Here is a 17,563-nt window from a genome sequence, read left to right as displayed (position 1 = left end):
CTGCAAGCGCAAAGCCTGACGAGCCGAGTCGATGCGAGCGTGGCAGCTAGCTGCTGACGCTACCATCTGCTCGAATGCGAGACGGAACACCCTTCCTACTCTCACAAGCATTCCGGGATAAAAACAAGGACGGATCTGAAGCATGTTGAGTGGAAAATCACATGGAACGTTAACACCGCCATGACCAAGCTATGCTTACACGACCCGGTTCAGGGGGGCCAAAATGCGATCACGGTATATTCAGTAGAGGTCTCAACTCTGAATCCGGACCTAGCAGCAACAGTCTATTTCATCTGAACTATCCCTGCGCTAACGAGCTTCTGGATCTTTTGCATCACTCCGGGGTTCTTGAGGTGCGCCTGGGCAGCCCTTGGGTTCTCCTGCAAATCGGTCAACACCTGCAGACACGCTCCAACTAATCAGATCATCATCAGACTTATCCCAACATTTCGAACCAAATGCAGACGTATATTGTTACCTGTCGCATGATTGGATCAGTCAGGATGTTCTGGATTTCAGGGTCTTGCATAGCTTTGTTCTGCATTAAAAAGAAAAAGGGGTGATCGTTAACCATTGTGTTCTTGCAGCAATAGTGGATGGAGTGACTGATGAGTGCTCCACAGTGACTGAAGCAAAGCTTTTCAGATGAAGAGTCAATTCACCTGTCTCTCTTTCAGTTCCTCCTCACTGAGTTCGCCTCTGCTTGCCTTGTTGATCTGTTCAACACACCTGAACCAAGAAGATAGCAACAATTACAACTGTTGCTTAGTGAAAACTAACATCTAAAGATGGGCATGATCTCTTCCATTAGTATTATACCTCCTTACACCATCAAGCAATTCCTGGTTCTTCGGATCATGCTTTAGGCCGGCTTGGTAAGTTTCCAGTGCTTTGTCATATTCCTTCATGAAGAATTGGATCGCACCTTTCCTTGTGTATCCCTTGGAGAATGTAGGATCTAGCTCTATGCACTTCTCAGCATCTTTTAGACCTTCAGGTAGGGCTCCGAGCTTGGTGTAACAAGCAGCCCTGTTGCTGTATACCTGAAGAACAACCCATGAAGATAGAGGCTTAAAATATGCCCAATGCATCAAGCACAGGACATATGGACGGTAGAAAGTAGACCTAACGTGTGTGTACTAGCATTATATGTGGAGTTCAATATATAACACCAATTCATGCTTCCAGATGATCAATTTCCCAGCAGATGTAAAGGATCTGTATGAAGTAGGCTTCAACACTCAGCTGAACTAATTGACAGTGGAATGCTAAGAAATTACCCTTGGGTCCTTTGGGTTTCTTCTGAGTGCTTCAGTGTAATGCTTCACTGCTTCTGGATATTTCTGCTGCTTGAAGAACTCATTACCTGCACAAGATTAACAAGAGATATGGTTCATCATTAGCATCACCTAACAAAAAATAACTGCATGGACGATGAATGAGTGATAACAAACAGAATGCCTGCGCAAGCATACCTTTCTCTCGCTCCTCATCAGCAATTTTTGGATCATAGTACTCCTGTTGCTCCAGCTCTTTCTTTGCTCGTTCAGCCTCGTTCAGTTTCTTCAGGGTATCTGGGTTTCGGTGCTCAGTTAACGCCTTCTGAAAAGTCTCAATGGCAACATCATAGTCTTTGGATGACTTGGCAAGTTTGGCAAGAGCAGTCCCTTTTCGGGTCAGTGCCCTCGAGATCATCTTGAAATCAGCATGTAGTTCCCTTCCCCTCTCAACAGCCTTATCACAATCCTTAATGCACTCGTCATACTAAAAATCAAAGATAAAATATTAGTTTTAATCCTATGACATCATATAAAACTAATACAGTATAGGATTGAGAAAATCATAAACAGATATCATTGAATTGTAAACTTGCTCGGAAACAGGGCATGCCCCAAAGGTTTCCCCCAACTACAAGCAGTTCTTTTTTTAACTCCTCTACTGCTTGTGCATGGAGTGTATCATCACATCAATGGGAACAAATGTAGCTGAGATAGTTTCTACCAAAGTTTACTATAGTACTCCTCATTTATGAGCTACCAAATTAAGGTTCACAGGTAAGCAAAATTCACAAATAAGCCTTTGGCATTGATGTCAAAGCGTATTCCAATGATTCATTCACAGGTTGAGGTAGTAAAATACAAGGAATCACTTCGACGATAATCATTCTGGCTTGAGCCAACACATCAAACTAAGTGGTCCCTATCAGAATTTCAGGAATAGGGAAAACTAATGAATGATTGCCCACTTATTATCGCGATCATCAACTCCTACCACAAAGCATTCTTAAACACGCAACTCAAGTTCTCGAACAATGCAAGTAGATCTGGAATACTATTTGCCTCTATTACTCCAACAGAGCAGACGATAGTTATCCAATTCCATATCTAAAAGCTGTTTGCAGTATGTCGTGAAAAGGTCTCAATATTATCTGATCGCATTGACGAATTCACAGACACTATCCCAAATTCGTACGTTTCTTTACTATTTAGAATTAAATTGCTCGTAAATTCGAACGAAAAGGGCCTTACCTTTCCCATCTCAAGATAAACAGCAGCACGATTGGTGATGTAGGAGATGTCCTCGTCGTCAAGCTCCATGGCCTTTGTGTAGTGCTGGATCGCCGTATCGAAATCCTTCTTCTTGTAAGCGGCGTTGCCCGCTTCCTTCTCCTTCTGCGCCGCCGCCTTCCTCTCCTTCCGCTCCTTCTCCTCCTCTGTCACCTCCATCGGCTCGGGCTCAGGTTCCGGCTCCGGCTCCCTTGCCTTCGCCTCCGGCTGCTGCTTTGGCGTCTGAGGGGCCGATTGCGCTGACGCCGGCTCAGACGCCCCATTGCTCTTGTGCTGGATGTTGATGTTCAGCATGAGGGTGAGCACCTGGACCATGCGCTGGTCAGAGAGGTAGGTGTTCAGGCTGCTGGGGTTCCGCTGCACCTCCCGCAGCATCTGCACGAAGTCCGGCTGGTCGAGGTAGCCGCGCGTGGTGGGGTCGGCGGCGATCTTGCTCCAGAGCTCGGGGCCCTGGAACACCTTGCCAAAGGCGTCCGCGCCGGAGCCCCCGGGGCGGCGCGCCGCCGACGCGGCCTGGCGCGCCTGGGCGAGGCCGGACTTCAGGGCCTCGTTGGACGGGTCGAGCGCGAGCCCCTTCTCGTACGCCTCGACGGCCCCGGGCGCGTCGCCGAGCCCCAGGCGCGCGGCGCCGAGGCGGGAGTAACCCTTCGCCCAGTCGGGCCTCAGCGCGACGGTCCGCTCGGCGTCCGCGAGCGCCTCGGAGTAGCGCCCGAGCGACGCGTACGCCGCCGAGCGGTTGGAGTAGAGGACGTGGTTGTCGGGCGCGAGCGCGATGGCGTCGCCGAAATGCCGGGCCGCCTCATCGAAGCGGCCGGCCGAGAACGCCGCGTTGCCCTTCGCCTTCGCCTCGTCGGCCATCGCGGCGGCGGCGGCGGGTGCTGATTGGCGTGCGATCGGGGAGGTGGAACGATCGAGACCGTCTGTTTCGGATCGGTTGGCGTGCGCTTTTCGGGCCTTTTGGTGGGATCGTCGAGGAGGGGGGCGAGTATAAAGACGGGGGAGGACGACCGGGTTCTAGTCCCGTCCGGTCTCGGAGATTCTGGAAGGTTCCGGAGGGCGGGAGGAAACGGGAAGTCGCGAGACCGATCACCGATGGTAGCCTTGCGTGATTGCGTCCCTCCCGGCGGGTTCCGTTCCGACTTCTGGCTCCCATGATGAGAGCGACTTTGGGTTTTGATTTTTGACTTGCTTTGTCAGTATTGAAAACTGTGTGTTTTTAAGGTGTGTTTGGGACTGCTCCGCTCCAGATTTTGTAGCTCTGCTCCAAAATCATTCTGCCAAACACCTCCAGCTTCAACAATACCAATTCCAGGAAAAAGGTGGATCTAGGAATTAACTCCAAATTTTTTTTGAGCTCCTCACAAGGGGCTCAAAAATAAAGTTTCATACCTTTTATTAGAGTTGGATGAAAATCATCCACCAATATGATTGGTTACCAACTAACCTCTTCGCGAGGGAGAAAAGAATTGATTTGCTCCCTCTGGCGGCCCCCTACCCCTCGCGAAACAGTACCGCCGTCACCCCTTCTTCCTTGCTACGGTGTCCAGAAATTCAGCCAGGTCCTCCATAATCCTTCCTGCATGCGCGTGTGTAGCTCTGCCGCATCGACGTCGGCGAAGCGGTTCTTGGGAGCTAGCAGCCCAGCACTCCGTCTGGGTCCCTCGTCCAGAAGATCTCCCTGGATGATGACGCCGCGCTACTGCCACCCCACACGCCGAAGACCCTTGCCGACATTGTTGCTGCCGGCGCCGCGCATTGGTGCACCTCCACCCCACCCGCCGCCGCGTAGCCCCTCCGGCTGCGACACACAAGGAAGCCAAGAAAAACGGAGCATCAGCAAATGAGATGCACATACGGACAAGAGGACTCCGGTGGAATCGGAGACCGGCATTGGGCACCTAAGCATGAGCAACATGGCGACAGGAGCGCACGACATTGCTCTATGCTCCCTCGGAACCACCGGGGACTAGGAGAGTGGTGATGGTGTGCTCTGCTTTTAGGCGGCGGCTGTGCTCTACCCTGCCAACTAGTAGAGCTCAAAAGTGCAAAAAACACATACCCTTCTTTGATGAAATTCGTCCAAATCAAACACCAACTCGCCATGAGCTGGTACAAACAGCTACAAGTAATAGATATAACTTTTGCTCCAAAAATCAATAGATTTAAAGATACAAACCGCTGAAATTTGAGATCAAAAACACATGGCTGAACGTGACTCGTCCGTCCGTAACTCAGGAAATGCTTTAACAGTGTAAAGTTCAATCTTGGACCTCCAATTTAAATATCCAAACTCATTTTTCTATGCTCAAGAACTACCGAGATATGTTAACACGTACCATTTTTAATTAACTTATCCGAAGTGTTCACCGCTTAACACTGTAGCAGTTGCGTACTGTAGTTCACGAAAAAAACACTAACCCTAACCAAGAGCAATGGAGACTATTACGACCAATTCCTACAATTTCTGAGCCGGAGTTTACACCATTAATCAAATGGGTTCATGGCTCCCTATCTGGAGTTGGTAGAGTGAAGTAAAATAAGTGAAGTTGGTGGAGCGGAGCGAAACAGTTACAAATGCCCCCTAAATGTCACCCGCGATCGATCATATCCCCTTCTTTTCTCCATTTTCACTGCCTCACGGTGTTCCTCCATTCATGTTAAAAGAATAAAGTGGAGCGCGTCCCATTCGATAGCGCTAAAGAGCGATTTTGGCGAGCCTGCTATGAACTCAAGCTGATTTAAAAGCCTGCTAACCCACGCATCAGTGACATATAAACTTTTCGACTGACATTGATACACCGATGATGTGTCATTAAATTCAGTGTACATAGCAAACGGTAAGTTATCCGTTTTCATCTATGAAAATCTCCTCGTTTATCATGGTCATGGACTCATGGAAGTCCTTTTTAAGGGATTTTAGTTTTCCACGATTTGGGCTTCCAATGTAAAATTGCTGTCATAGATATATGGGCCTATTACGCTTTATCTCCTTGATTTGGTTCTGTAGGGCTTGTTGTGTCCGGAGTAGTTGGCAGCAGTTCGGTGGCCCAGGTAACTGCAGAGTAGGCTGTTGGGCTACGAACTCCCGAACATATTAATGGCCCAAACAAATTTGGTACGAAAATGTCTAACCTGCAAGGAAAAATATTCGGAATACCAAAACATGCCTTCGCCTACAAGTCAAAAGGAATTCCGGTCAAAAGAGGACTGCAGGAACGATCTCTCCCAACCGTTGACCATCAGTTAAGACAATGATCTCTGATCATCTTGATCTCCTGCGTGGCGCATACCAAAATCCGTGGTCGATCGATCTCATCACGCGTGAAGCAATCGCGTTGCCCTTTCCAGGGCATTCACCGCCCCCGTAGGCAACATCGATCAAAACCTTTCGCAAAGGCAGCACAAAAAGCACGCCCGTTCCCTCGAGAAGAGACGGAAACGTTCCAAGATCACCTGCAGTCTGCAGGGTCATAGCCCACCACTGCCACTTTCGCCATCAGGAAGCGTCGGCTTCGCTGCTTTTCCACCTCTCCCTTTCGTGGCGATGCTAAAAAAGCTCAGCAGATCCGCGCGGTCGCCGCCAGCTCTTCCTCTTCGCTTGATTAGCTTCAGCAATCTCAGTTGACGACCCGATTTGCGCAATTTTTTAAGGCGGAGCCTTCGGAATCTTATCCTGTGACCACGCAGCGGGCTCGTTCCAGGCAGCGATCCTTCCAGTTCCGGGCGCTGCTGCTCCTGCTGCGCCTGCGCGCTGTGTGGGGGGCGTGACCGCGTGACCGGCCGCGCAGCGGGGACCCCGCCGCCCGCCCCGGCTGCCTCGCGGGCCATGCTGCCGCCTGCCGCCACGACACGTCAGTTCGGGTAGTTTTTTAAAGGCGCCCCCCCTCGGGTCCCAGCCTCGCCGTCACAGCTCTCTTGGCACCTACTCGGTCGCCCTCGTCTCTGGCGCCGCCCCCCCTTGGTGACCGGTGATGGCAGCTGCTGCGTGGCTGTGTGGGCTCCTCTCGCTGCTGGCGGTGGCCGCCGCGGCGTCGGTGGATGGGGCGGAGGAGGAGTGGGAGCCGCTGATACGGATGCCGACGGAGAAGGGGGGTAACGCTGCTGCTGCTGCTCCGGCGGCGGAGGAGGATGAGGTGGGGACGAGGTGGGCCGTGCTCGTCGCGGGCTCCTCAGGCTACGGGAACTACCGGCACCAGGTGAGTCCGCGGCGGCCCCATCAGTAATTCAGTACTGCTGTGATCTAGTATGTGAAGTTGGGGAACTTAGGAGAGCCAGGGTATGGGTCAGATACTAGCGAGTGGGTTACATTTGGGGACTGGGGACTAACAAATTTTGAATTCAAGCAGTCGGTCGATTTTCCCCAATTGCAGTCTTTGCATGCCCGTAGCTTTGGTAGTATTGTGACTTTCTAATCGATTCAAAGCGTTTAGAGTTCCGCTGCTTCGAATTTGTTGGATATTGTAAACTGATCTGCTCTTGCGGTCCCTGTCTGAGTTTGAAATTGCCTGTGTAGGCACGTTTTACCCGTGGGATTTAGGTATGGAGGACCGGATTATCCAATCATTAGTTGCCTTGCTTTGCTTGAAGTGTCCATACATGATTTGCCTCAGCTGATTCGGGTGGTTTCTGTCTAGGTGGATAATTTTAGGTGAGAGACATGCTTCGTTGGTGACAGAAATTTTGTCTGCCTGAATATCGATTAGTAATGTGGTGGTGGTGGTGGGGGGGGGGGGGGTATTTGGGATCTTTTTTATATTATAGGCTACTAATGAATAATGATTGAATGCCACACATGGAAAATTGTTCTGTAGTGCTTTCTGTACAGTTATATTTTTTTTATTGCATGCTTGCTAAAAAATTGGATGATATGAAATCATGATCTCAGTGCTTACTTATGGTACAATTGTACACTTGATGCTTGGCAGGCCGATGTATGCCATGCATACCAGATACTGCTGAAGGGAGGAGTGAAGGAGGAGAACATCGTGGTGTTCATGTACGATGATATTGCCCATAACATTCTGAACCCAAGGCCTGGGGTTATCATTAACCATCCTAAAGGTGAAAATGTATATCCTGGTGTTCCAAAGGTAATAGTTTCTTCTATTCAATGTTAGTTTCGCACAAGATCTTGAGTAATTTACTCTTGAAATCAAAAGATGATTGTGCTTTGTGATCATATATGGATTGACAGTTCCTTTTTTTAGGGAAGGATTGACAGTTCTTATTGCTCATGTTTTGTAGTTGTTGATCAACTTCACATGCATTGCAGGACTATACAGGTGACCAGGTCACTACTGAAAATTTCTTTGCTGTGCTCTTGGGCAATAGAAGTGCAATTACTGGAGGGAGTAAGAAGGTTATAGACAGTAAACCAAATGACCACATATTTATCTATTACTCAGATCATGGGGGTCCTGGAGTTCTTGGTGTGTATTTGTACTTAATGCATAAGGGAAATTGCTTAGGTTATTTTCTGTTCGGTGCTTACTTAACTGATCAAATTTATAGGTATGCCAAACTTGCCATATCTCTATGCTGGTGACTTCATCAAGGTTTTAAAAAAGAAGCATGCTTCCAATAGCTACTCGAAAATGGTATAGATTCTTCATTTTTATTTTCCCCTTTAAATAAGGTTCAGTACACGTCTAGATTGAAACAAAAAATTTCATGCTATTTTTCAGGTTATATATGTTGAAGCATGTGAAAGTGGCAGTATCTTTGAGGGATTAATGCCACAAGATCTAAATATTTATGTCACTACTGCCTCAAATCCTGTTGAAAATAGTTGGGGAACATACTGTCCTGGGATGGACCCATCACCCCCTCCTGAGTACATTACCTGTTTAGGTGATCTGTACAGTGTTTCTTGGATGGAAGATAGGTAAGATCATAAGACTCATTTGAAATCCATGGTGTACGACATTTATATCGTGTTAGATCAAAGCAGGTTCCATCTTTTTATACTTGTGGAAGATAAATCTTATGGAGCCTAAATATTTGATATGCTGTTTTGCTCTTTGCTGTTTTGCTCTTTTCCTTCAATTATGTAGTGTGATACAATTCCAGTTACATTAGGTATTTTTATGCTTGAACTATTGTGTCATTGCCCATAATGAAACCGTCTTTTGTCATGATTGGTTATTTATTTTATCTTACTATATGTTCATTCTGCGCAGCTGAACTTTGTATACGCACTGTTATTTGGAACCTATTCATTTGTTCATTTCTACATTTGTACAAAACATTTCTGTCTTTGTAACTTGTTAAAGAAATGCTATTACCTATGAAGGTATATGCGGGTGTTAGTATAATAACCATCCACTTTAATATCATAAAAGGTATTTACCGAACACAGTGTCTGTAAGCGGTAATAGAAAAATACATGAAAAGAGCAGATAATTGAAAAGGACAGGGAAGTATTAGTTGCCGAGCAGCAACAGGACCGTTGACAAGCAAAAGCATATTGCTTTTGTGCTTATCCAAGCTTGGTAGCGATTATTTATGACTGGTATACCTACTAAGCCTGCTGTTTTGAACTGATCTGATTCTAATTGGCAGTCAAACCCACAATCTAATGAAGGAAACAATCAAGGACCAGTACGAAGTGGTAAGTCTTAAACACACCTCCTCCATATTGGTAAATTGCAGCTTGAGCTAGTCACCTGCTTTCTTAGGAATATGGAACAAAGAACTTCAAAAAAAAAACAAATAATTTGTTGGACAGGTGAAAACAAGAACCTCAAACTTGAAGAAGTACAAAGAGGGTTCTCATGTCATGGAGTATGGTGACAAGACCTTCACGAATGAGAAGCTTTTCCTTTATCAAGGTTTTGATCCTGCTAATGCTAACGCTGCAAACACGCTGCTTTGGCCTGGCCCAAAGGGTGCAGTAAATCAGAGAGACGCAGATCTTCTCTTCATGTGGAAGAGGGTAAATTCTATTCTTTCAGTCTCCCCCATAATCCTTTAACTGCTCCTCTAAAAGAATAACTGAAATGGTATATACTTGCTGATTATACAAAAAAGACGGATGCTGTTCTGAGTAATATCATGACAAGTAGAACTATTGGTTTTTCGTTATTTTTAATTCTTGTCCTCTACTCTGTTGAGCTAAAACATGATATGTTGCAACAGGCAACATGCATAAACAATTTCTTAGACGAAATATTTCATTTTAAATGATTTGTTTTTTGTTGTTGGAAAGTATCCTACATTGTCTGAAATAAATGGAGTCATAACATTGTGTTGTTACAATAATATTTTTTTTCTAGTTTTATAACTGTCCTTATACCTAAATCTATGGATAGAGTTATATATTTTCTGTTTACTTGATTGTCTTCCAGACATTCTTATCACAGAAGATCAGATTTTTCTTTTGGTGTGTTGCTGGTAATAAGTACCACAGATCTGCTTTAGTTTTTACAACCATTTTAAATTGTTTTATTGCCACGTGCAAATAAGTCCTTAAATGCGCTTATTTGAAAAACCAGCATAGATGCTCGCAGCTGACGCATTTTATACCTCTGCTTTACAAAATTTTTTTTTTTGGTGAGGAGCTTTAGAAAATATAATTGACAAGACAGTTCAGAGAAGGGGTTTTACTTGTTCTATCACTGGCCAAAAGCTTTGTGCCTTTTCCTCCCAAGTTCACGCTATTACCAATAGAATATTTGGCTTGTTTGGTGTGGCTTAACTAAGTCTGATAGATGGGCTTCTTCTTATAGAAGATAGGAAGAAGAACTAACTTAATACAAATGTCCTCTTGTTGAGAAGCTGTTGTGATAGCACTTTGATATAGCACCGCACTTAGAGCTCATACACTCATTTCAATGTCACTCGCTTCTAAGTTTTGTCAATCACTTGTGGTAGCCTCATATTGTTCTTGTTTGCTAATATTCACTTCTTGTTTTCAGTACGAGCAGTTAGACGGGGGATCTGAAGAGAAGCTGAGGGCTCTCAGAGAGATTAAAGAAACTGTTCAACACAGGAAGCATCTTGATAGCAGCATCGATTTCATCGGGAGACTTGTCTTTGGATTTGAGAACGGGCCTAAAATGCTTGAGGCTGTTAGGGCCTCTGGTCAACCATTAGTCGATGACTGGGATTGTTTGAAGAGGATGGTGAGTATACTAACCTTTCTTATCCGGCACTGACATAAGGCATGCATGAAGTTTCCGTTCTATCACATCTTCGCTACTTGCACACTTGCATTCAGGCTGTCCCCGGTTGAACTTATTTCATCTTGACTGCTATTGCTAGGTGCGGATTTTCGAAGCCCAATGCGGCTCGCTCACTCAGTACGGCATGAAGTACATGAGGGCGTTTGCAAACATTTGCAACAGTGGTATATCTGAGGCAAAGATGAGGGAGTCAAGCATCAGCGCTTGCGGCGGTTACAACTCGGCGAGGTGGAGCCCAATGGCTCAAGGACACAGCGCTTGATCCGCTGCAGCCTATAGCAAAGGTCCCCGAGGTCTATGAATTATGATGACATCCTTTGTGCGAACTCGTGTGATCTGGGGAATGTAAGCCGCTCAGAATGTGCGTTGGTTGATCAGCTGTATATATTGCAACGTGTGCCCGTACCATGGTAAAGTCTGATTTGCAACCAACTGCCGAAATGATTTAAGATCAGATGCGAATGTTTTTGTGACAAATGATCGCTAAGTAGGCCACTACCGGTGGACCACAAATGATGACCCAAATCAAGACAGTGCTCCTCAGATAGCCGGCCCACATCCCATGCTAACAAAATGACCCACATCTATTCCTAACAAAATGAGATTACATGTTCTTCACCAAGCTTTTGGAGGCTTCGCTAGTTGATCGATCTCTTTCGCAAGCTCAGCCCTTTGTTCTCATGCCATCATCCGAGAGTGGAAGCAAGGTTCCAGTGGCCCAGCTAGCCTGCATCGAGACACCAGTTTAACTGAGGCTAGTGCTACAGACTCAGGGACACCGGACACCCACAGATTGTACAGGACGACACTTGTGAGCATAGAACTATAGAAGATGCTAGTTACATGTTTTCCTAAGGAAAGAGATGAAGACCACGAAGAGTGCCAGCCCCGCCATGATGCCGACGACGATGGCGAGGGTCCTCCCGATATCGTCCTGCGAATAATCTGCGACAAGAGGAGATCAGATCATCGGCTGCGTGCAGGATTAGAATAGCATATTCAAAGAAGCCGCGCACTCGCCCGAGTGCTGCCTTTGTTGGGGAATATATTCATCGGCATGGATGAGGAGTGGTTGGCTTCGGCTGCCGCCGTCAGGCCCCCCAATCCCACAATGTGCGTGCCTATCGCGGCCTCCACGCAGCCCTAAACCCGATTGATATGCTTGGACATAATTGTAGGTGTTTTCTTTTAGTGGCCCAGTGGATCAGGACAACCCTGTCGATCGGTATATACGGCGAAAGAAAAAGAACTCGACGGGTAGCTTAAGGGTGAGAGTGCTTTGCGTCTGCAGGTGACGATGCAGGAAATACGAATCTAGCATACTCGAAATGTCCTTTTGTTACTGTCACTTCAAAGCGTGCACGTCCCTGATTATATATACTGGGTCCAATTGTAATGTAAGGTCCACTAGAAAGTTCAGGGTGATTAGCGTAGCGAAACCCGTAATCTATTGGACACCAGAGAGTGGTCTCTGGCAAGTGGCACGTCTGATCAAGGCATTTGATATTTTTGTTGGAGTCACTCGGAGTGAGCTTTCCGGTGAAACTTAACTACTCCCTCCATTTCAAAATATAGGTTGTTTTGACTTTATTATATTTATAGACTTTGTTATATACTTAGGTACACCCTATATCTAGATGCGTAATAATATCTATTTATTTAGAAAAATTAAAATAACCAACGGAGTAGTCGCTGGGCCTCGGACATTCTCTGTCCTGACCTTCTTCCACTGACAGTCTGACATGCCCACGGGGAGAAAAGGACTGTCAGTGGACATATTCTGCCTCACCTCTTTAGTAACTTTGGTAAGTTTACCCATCGCGCAATAGAATCAATTCCTACTGCAACTCGTGCTAAGAACTCGCAAATTTGTAATTTTTAAATTATGCACAAGAAACAGTAGAAAATAGCACCGAATCCGATTGATTGTCTGAAAAAAAAGGAAGAAACCGCATGCGTACCTTGTGTCGGGCGGAAGTAGTAGCCGTCAGCCCAGTACCTGACGTAGCACTGCGCCAGGTACACGTCGGCGGCCAGCGCGTTGCCGCAGGTGCCCTTGAGCTGCCCGGCCGCCTGCGCCAGGCACGCCGTGCAGTCGGCCGCCGCGAGGTCTCCCAGGCACTGCGCCAAGCCCCGCACGCTGCCGGAGCTGGCCACCTTGTACCCGCCGGCGCCCACGGCCTGCAGGTCCCCGAGCACGGCGTCCCGGCTCCTGAGGAAGTCGCCGTCGCTGCTGCTGCTCGTGCTGCACTTGCGGTATACCATGGCCGTGTCGGGGGCGCCGACGAAGTTGCTGCTGTCGTAGCGCACGTAGCACCCCTCCAGCTGCAGCGACGCCGCGTACGCCGCGGGGCAGACCTGGCCCAGCTGCCCCACCGCGTCCCGCACGCACGCCGCGCAGTCGCCGCCGTCGAGGTCGCCGCGGCACTGGTAGAGGCCGTACGCGGCCGGCGCGCCGCCCGTGCCGTTGGCGCCCGCCGTGAAGGTGTTGTACCCGCCGTTGAGGGCCGCGCTGGAGATGGAGGTGAGGAGGGACTCCAGGTTGGCCTCGAACGGGGTGCCCGGCTGGTACTTGGACGGCGAGCACCCGGCGTAGATGAACGTGCCGGTGCCCGCGTCGGCGACGCCCGCCGCGCACATCAGCGCGGCGAGGACGGCGGCGGCGGCGACGCGGGAGCCGCGGCAGGGTTGGTTGTTGCAAGGCCGATGCATGACTGATGAGACAGAACTACGCGCGTTGTTGCCGTGCGTTGCCGGCTCGTGTGAAGGGCGTGGGGTGGCTTCGATGGCTGGATGGTCTTGGAGCTGGGGGCAGCGGCGATCGCCCGGTGCTTTTCCGAGTCCTTGTCTGGGCAGTGAGGAGAAAGGTGGTGGGGAGCTTACAGAATAAATGCGCGCCTTCGCTAGGACTTGTGGTGCGCGCGGCGTCTCTGGTAGAATCTTATACGCCGGGCGGCCGGTGGCTCTGGTCGGGTTCCCGTCCGTCCACGAGCAGGAGGCATCAGGCGAGACGACGCGAGGTGCAAGCACAGGGAAGCGGTCAGTTGTCGTCCTGCTCGCTGGTGATAGGATGCACAGCATGGGTAGTGGCGTGGCGCGAGCGCGACTGCCTTCGCGCGGTACGATTTGAAGATAAAACCGGTGGAATGGCCGATCGTTTGCTCATCGGTTCACGGCGATCGCGACACCCCTTTTTCGCGTGATTGGGTGACTTGTGTCCGCGTACCTGACGACCGGTCCTGGGCCGGCGACGCGGGGTTTGGGTCGGTCCATCGTTTATTACTTGTCCCGGTGTGAGCCGCTTCCATGACTGGTAACAGTAGCACGTACCGTGTGACAGTAACGTCGATGGAGCGATTACCTCGGATGTTTCAGCAGCAAGCCGGCACTCGATCCCCGGCTGTTGGTACGCGCAAGCTCGCATCGGATGTGGAATGATGGATGCAGCTACGCGTGAAATTGGGGGCGGTGCAGAAGCGTCCAGAGGCCAGGGGCACGATCAAAGCGCTTTGCCACTTACTGATGAAACCTTGCAGTCACTACTAAGCCCATGACTGCGAGGTAAGTGTTGGGGTTGCTTTGCTAGATTCCTCGCGATAAGGGGGTGAGCACTGAGCACGTACCAGCTAAGGTATGGGACGAGTCGAGACCGGACTGGACTCTCGCGACAGACGGGCAGACAGCGACGGCACTCTAGTCTCATCCCCCGCCTTTTCAGCGCATTTGGTTGTTCCCGAACGTTCCGACGCCACGGGTAGAACGTGGAAGGGCTCCACCCGGGAACGACCAGCATGCACCTGGGAACACGCGAGTCCTGGCCCCGTCTCGGCTCCGCGGCGTCGCGTCGATTTCGTTTAGCGGCATGGTGAACGGGGCAGGTGCAAGCGCAACGCGGGCAAGGGCGCACGCCCGAGATGAAAGCGCTGAGCGGTTTCGTCCACTGGCCGGCATGTGTTTCCGGCGATTTTCAGCCATCCTGTAGGGCGATGACCTGAGTGGCTGTCACCTGACGGATGGAGGGGCGGGCCTCTGAAGTCTGAACACCGAACTGTTATTTGGACTTGGACACGGCCACATCTCTGGATGGGCTGGAACATACGGGCCAACAAATTTACGCCGAGGGCCCAACTTCTTTTGTAGAAATATCTGGTTTCAGAAATGTTCTCCGATCCAACCAACGCCTGTCCCCTGTGCAGTCTGGTATGTCAAGGCGTACTGGCATGTTAAGCGGCCGGGAAACTCTCGGCAAAGCTGAAAAGTTTTCCGTCCGATCTCCGAAACCAAAGTGCTGGATGATGGGAAACATGCATATAACTCCACAGTTCGTCTTGCTCTTCGGCATTTCAGTGGGAGCGGCTGTATCAGATTCCTTCTTTTCGCCTGTCATCCAGACATCCCCAGTGTCCTGTGATCTGACGCTGGGAGTTCTTTCCTCCGGAAGTATCAAATTTTTACACCATAAAATGCTACTTAAAATGCGCACTAGCTAGATCAACCAAAATTAGCTCAAACAGCGTCCCTCGCCCGACGGATCGGTAACTCTAGCTCACTTGCCTAGCGTCAGAAAGCTGTTTTCGGCAACCCTGTATTCTGTATACTTCTGCCGAAGTTGCAAGATCAACAGCCGGGATCAATGTATGCAAGGACTTATCATTGGAGAACTTCAACTGGAGCTGCGAGGTGCGCTTTGTATTCCTTTTGGCGGTGGCGTATCCCTGCAGCAACCAGTCCATCCTTCTTGCTGGTATTGTGCCAGCAGCCTGTGCTCTCAGGAGGAACAAAGCCAAGAAATCTATAAACTGAGCCGTTATGCTGGTCAGTAATTTATAACTGCATGCACACCAATTTGCCCCCAAGTTTAATTGTGCTGTATCAAATGTTGATGAATTTCTTAAATTGAGATTCCCTGCGACTTTGGCGTTGAACTTTACCCCAGATGTACACAAGATCTGGCGAGGTTGCGTCAAGGGTGTATCAGCAGTCGATGGCATCTCCTTTGCGTACGCACAAGCAATAGTTCGTGGCCTCTCTTAAGCCGCGCCCCGAAGAGATGCCATTTGTTTAGTTTCTCCCCATTTGACCAAGCCCATTGTTTGAAGAATTTATACACGAGAAAATCGACCCGCACTTATACATTTCTACCGGGAATTCATGACGGGACCAAAGGCTGTACCTTCCTAGATGTACGCCTGCTAATGACGAAACAAATTAGTGAACGCTACTTATTTTCTTTTGCATTAACAAGCCATATGTTAGCTTTCAGAGAGAGCAAAGCGGCCGGAATCCTGCATGTGTGGATGCCTCAGTGAGGCAGTAGTATAACTAAGGTAGCTGCGTGTCTATCTGATGCGCGATAGCTACCATCCTGTGGCCAAGCCGTCAGCCATGAAGAACGACAGAAACAAGCCCTTGGCCTTGCCTCATTTACGCAGGATACTCCTCTTCGTGCTACCACTACCAGTAGCGCTTCTCTTCTTCTCCTTGGGTTTTGTCCTCGGCATGACCTCCAGCGCAAGCGTCGAAAACCTCTACTTCCCTTTCGTTACACCCTCGCCCTCTGCTAAGCCGCCGTCGACGGCTACGTCATTGCCACCGACCACGATCAGCGCCATGCACAACATGACCGACGAGGAGCTGTTCCGGTGGGCGTCCATGGCAACGAAAGTCGACGGGACGCCGTACCACCGGGTGCCCAAGGTCGCCTTCATGTTCCTGGTGAGAGGGGACCTGCCTCTGCGACCTCTGTGGGAGAAGTTCTTCGAGGGACACCATGGCCTCTACTCCATTTACGTGCATGCGAATCCCTCTTACACTGGGTCGCCGCCGAGGGACTCCGTGTTCCACGGTCGCATGATCCCAAGCCAGGTAACTAAGATAGAGTAGTCTAAGCCATTGTCAAAGAAAATTTCGTACACTGCAATCTGACGCTATACTATATGTTCGGTGGGCGCAGAGAACGACGTGGGGAGGCGTCACCCTCGTGGACGCGGAGCGCCGGCTCCTGGCGAACGCGCTGCTGGACCTCGGCAACGAGCGCTTCGCGCTGCTGTCGGAGTCGTGCATCCCCGTCTACAACTTCCCCACCGTGTACGCCGTCCTCACCGGCTCCGGCGGCGCCAGCTTCGTGGAGAGCATCGCGACGCCGGCGCGCTACAGGCCCCTGTTCGCGCTCCGCAACAACGTCTCCGTCGCGCAGTGGCGCAAGGGCTCCCAGTGGTTCGAGGTGGACCGCGCCCTCGCCGCCGAGGTCGTCGCCGACGGCGCCTACTTCCCGACGTTCCGGGAGAACTGCGCCGGCGAGAGGTTCTGTGTCGTGGACGAGCACTACGTGCCGACGCTGGTGAGCGTGCTGGGGTGGGGGCGGCGCAACGCCAACCGGACGCTCACGTTCGCGGACTGGGACCCGAAGCGGCGGACGGGGTCCCACCCGCGCACCCACAGGGCGGAGGAGGTGACGGAGGAGCTGATCGGGAGGATCAGGAGGGGAGGGGCGGGCAGGAGTAACTGCACCTACGATGACGGGGCGAGCGGCGTCTGCTTCCTGTTCGCGAGGAAGTTCGCGCCGGACACGCTCCAGCCGCTGCTTCGTTTGGCTCCAAAGGCCATGGGGTTTGGGTGAGATGAAGGTCGTCGACAAGGTTTGTCAAAACAAAATTGCGTTGGGATGTTCTAGGGTAATAAGCTCATAAATGTTCTTAATAAGATTAGGAATGCAAAATAAAGACAATCCAAAACATATCCACCCAGGTAACTAGGTAATCATTTTAATTTAGGATCGACTAATTGTTATTTTAGTGATAGCCGATGTTCATA

At 49.7% G+C, this 17,563-nt stretch overlaps 4 protein-coding genes across 5 annotated transcripts; 2 read left to right on the top strand and 2 right to left on the bottom strand.

Annotated features, from left to right (window-relative positions):
- Positions 1-118: 118 nt before the first annotated feature.
- On the bottom strand, positions 119-3,532 carry LOC117863886 (hsp70-Hsp90 organizing protein). The gene is made up of 7 exons (XM_034747791.2): positions 2,529-3,532; positions 1,476-1,764; positions 1,281-1,366; positions 820-1,043; positions 663-729; positions 479-538; positions 119-398 (listed from the first exon to the last, which is right to left on the bottom strand). The coding sequence occupies exons 1-7, from the start codon at positions 3,423-3,425 to the stop codon at positions 285-287; spliced, it is 1,737 nt and encodes a 578-aa protein (XP_034603682.1). The 5' UTR covers positions 3,426-3,532; the 3' UTR covers positions 119-284.
- A 2,522-nt stretch (positions 3,533-6,054) lies between these two features.
- LOC117863887 (vacuolar-processing enzyme beta-isozyme 1) lies at positions 6,055-11,204 on the top strand. Its single transcript, XM_034747793.2, has 9 exons — positions 6,055-6,763; positions 7,493-7,657; positions 7,840-7,996; positions 8,079-8,164; positions 8,252-8,451; positions 9,129-9,177; positions 9,295-9,501; positions 10,484-10,690; positions 10,830-11,204. The coding sequence occupies exons 1-9, from the start codon at positions 6,539-6,541 to the stop codon at positions 11,010-11,012; spliced, it is 1,479 nt and encodes a 492-aa protein (XP_034603684.1). The 5' UTR covers positions 6,055-6,538; the 3' UTR covers positions 11,013-11,204.
- LOC117863888 (plasmodesmata-located protein 8) lies at positions 11,172-13,929 on the bottom strand. Of its 2 annotated transcripts, XM_034747795.2 has the most exons (3): positions 12,712-13,929; positions 11,594-11,695; positions 11,172-11,477 (listed from the first exon to the last, which is right to left on the bottom strand). In XM_034747795.2, exons 1-3 carry the CDS (start codon positions 13,829-13,831, stop codon positions 11,473-11,475), a joined length of 1,227 nt encoding a protein of 408 aa, XP_034603686.1. In that variant the 5' UTR covers positions 13,832-13,929; the 3' UTR covers positions 11,172-11,472. The 2 variants fall into 2 exon arrangements, with proteins under 2 accessions (XP_034603686.1, XP_034603685.1); XM_034747794.2 differs by having other exon boundaries at positions 11,172-11,695; positions 12,712-13,922.
- A 2,183-nt stretch (positions 13,930-16,112) lies between these two features.
- Positions 16,113-17,563, top strand: LOC117865575 (glycosyltransferase BC10). Its single transcript, XM_034749800.2, has 2 exons — positions 16,113-16,615; positions 16,704-17,563. Exons 1-2 carry the CDS (start codon positions 16,136-16,138, stop codon positions 17,367-17,369), a joined length of 1,146 nt encoding a protein of 381 aa, XP_034605691.1. The 5' UTR covers positions 16,113-16,135; the 3' UTR covers positions 17,370-17,563.

This window comes from Setaria viridis, chromosome 7, assembly GCF_005286985.2.
Source record: "Setaria viridis chromosome 7, Setaria_viridis_v4.0, whole genome shotgun sequence".
NCBI classification, from domain to species: Eukaryota; Viridiplantae; Streptophyta; class Magnoliopsida; order Poales; family Poaceae; genus Setaria; species Setaria viridis.
Note: the sequence above shows the minus strand (reverse complement) of the source record. Positions and strands in the feature narration are given on the sequence as shown.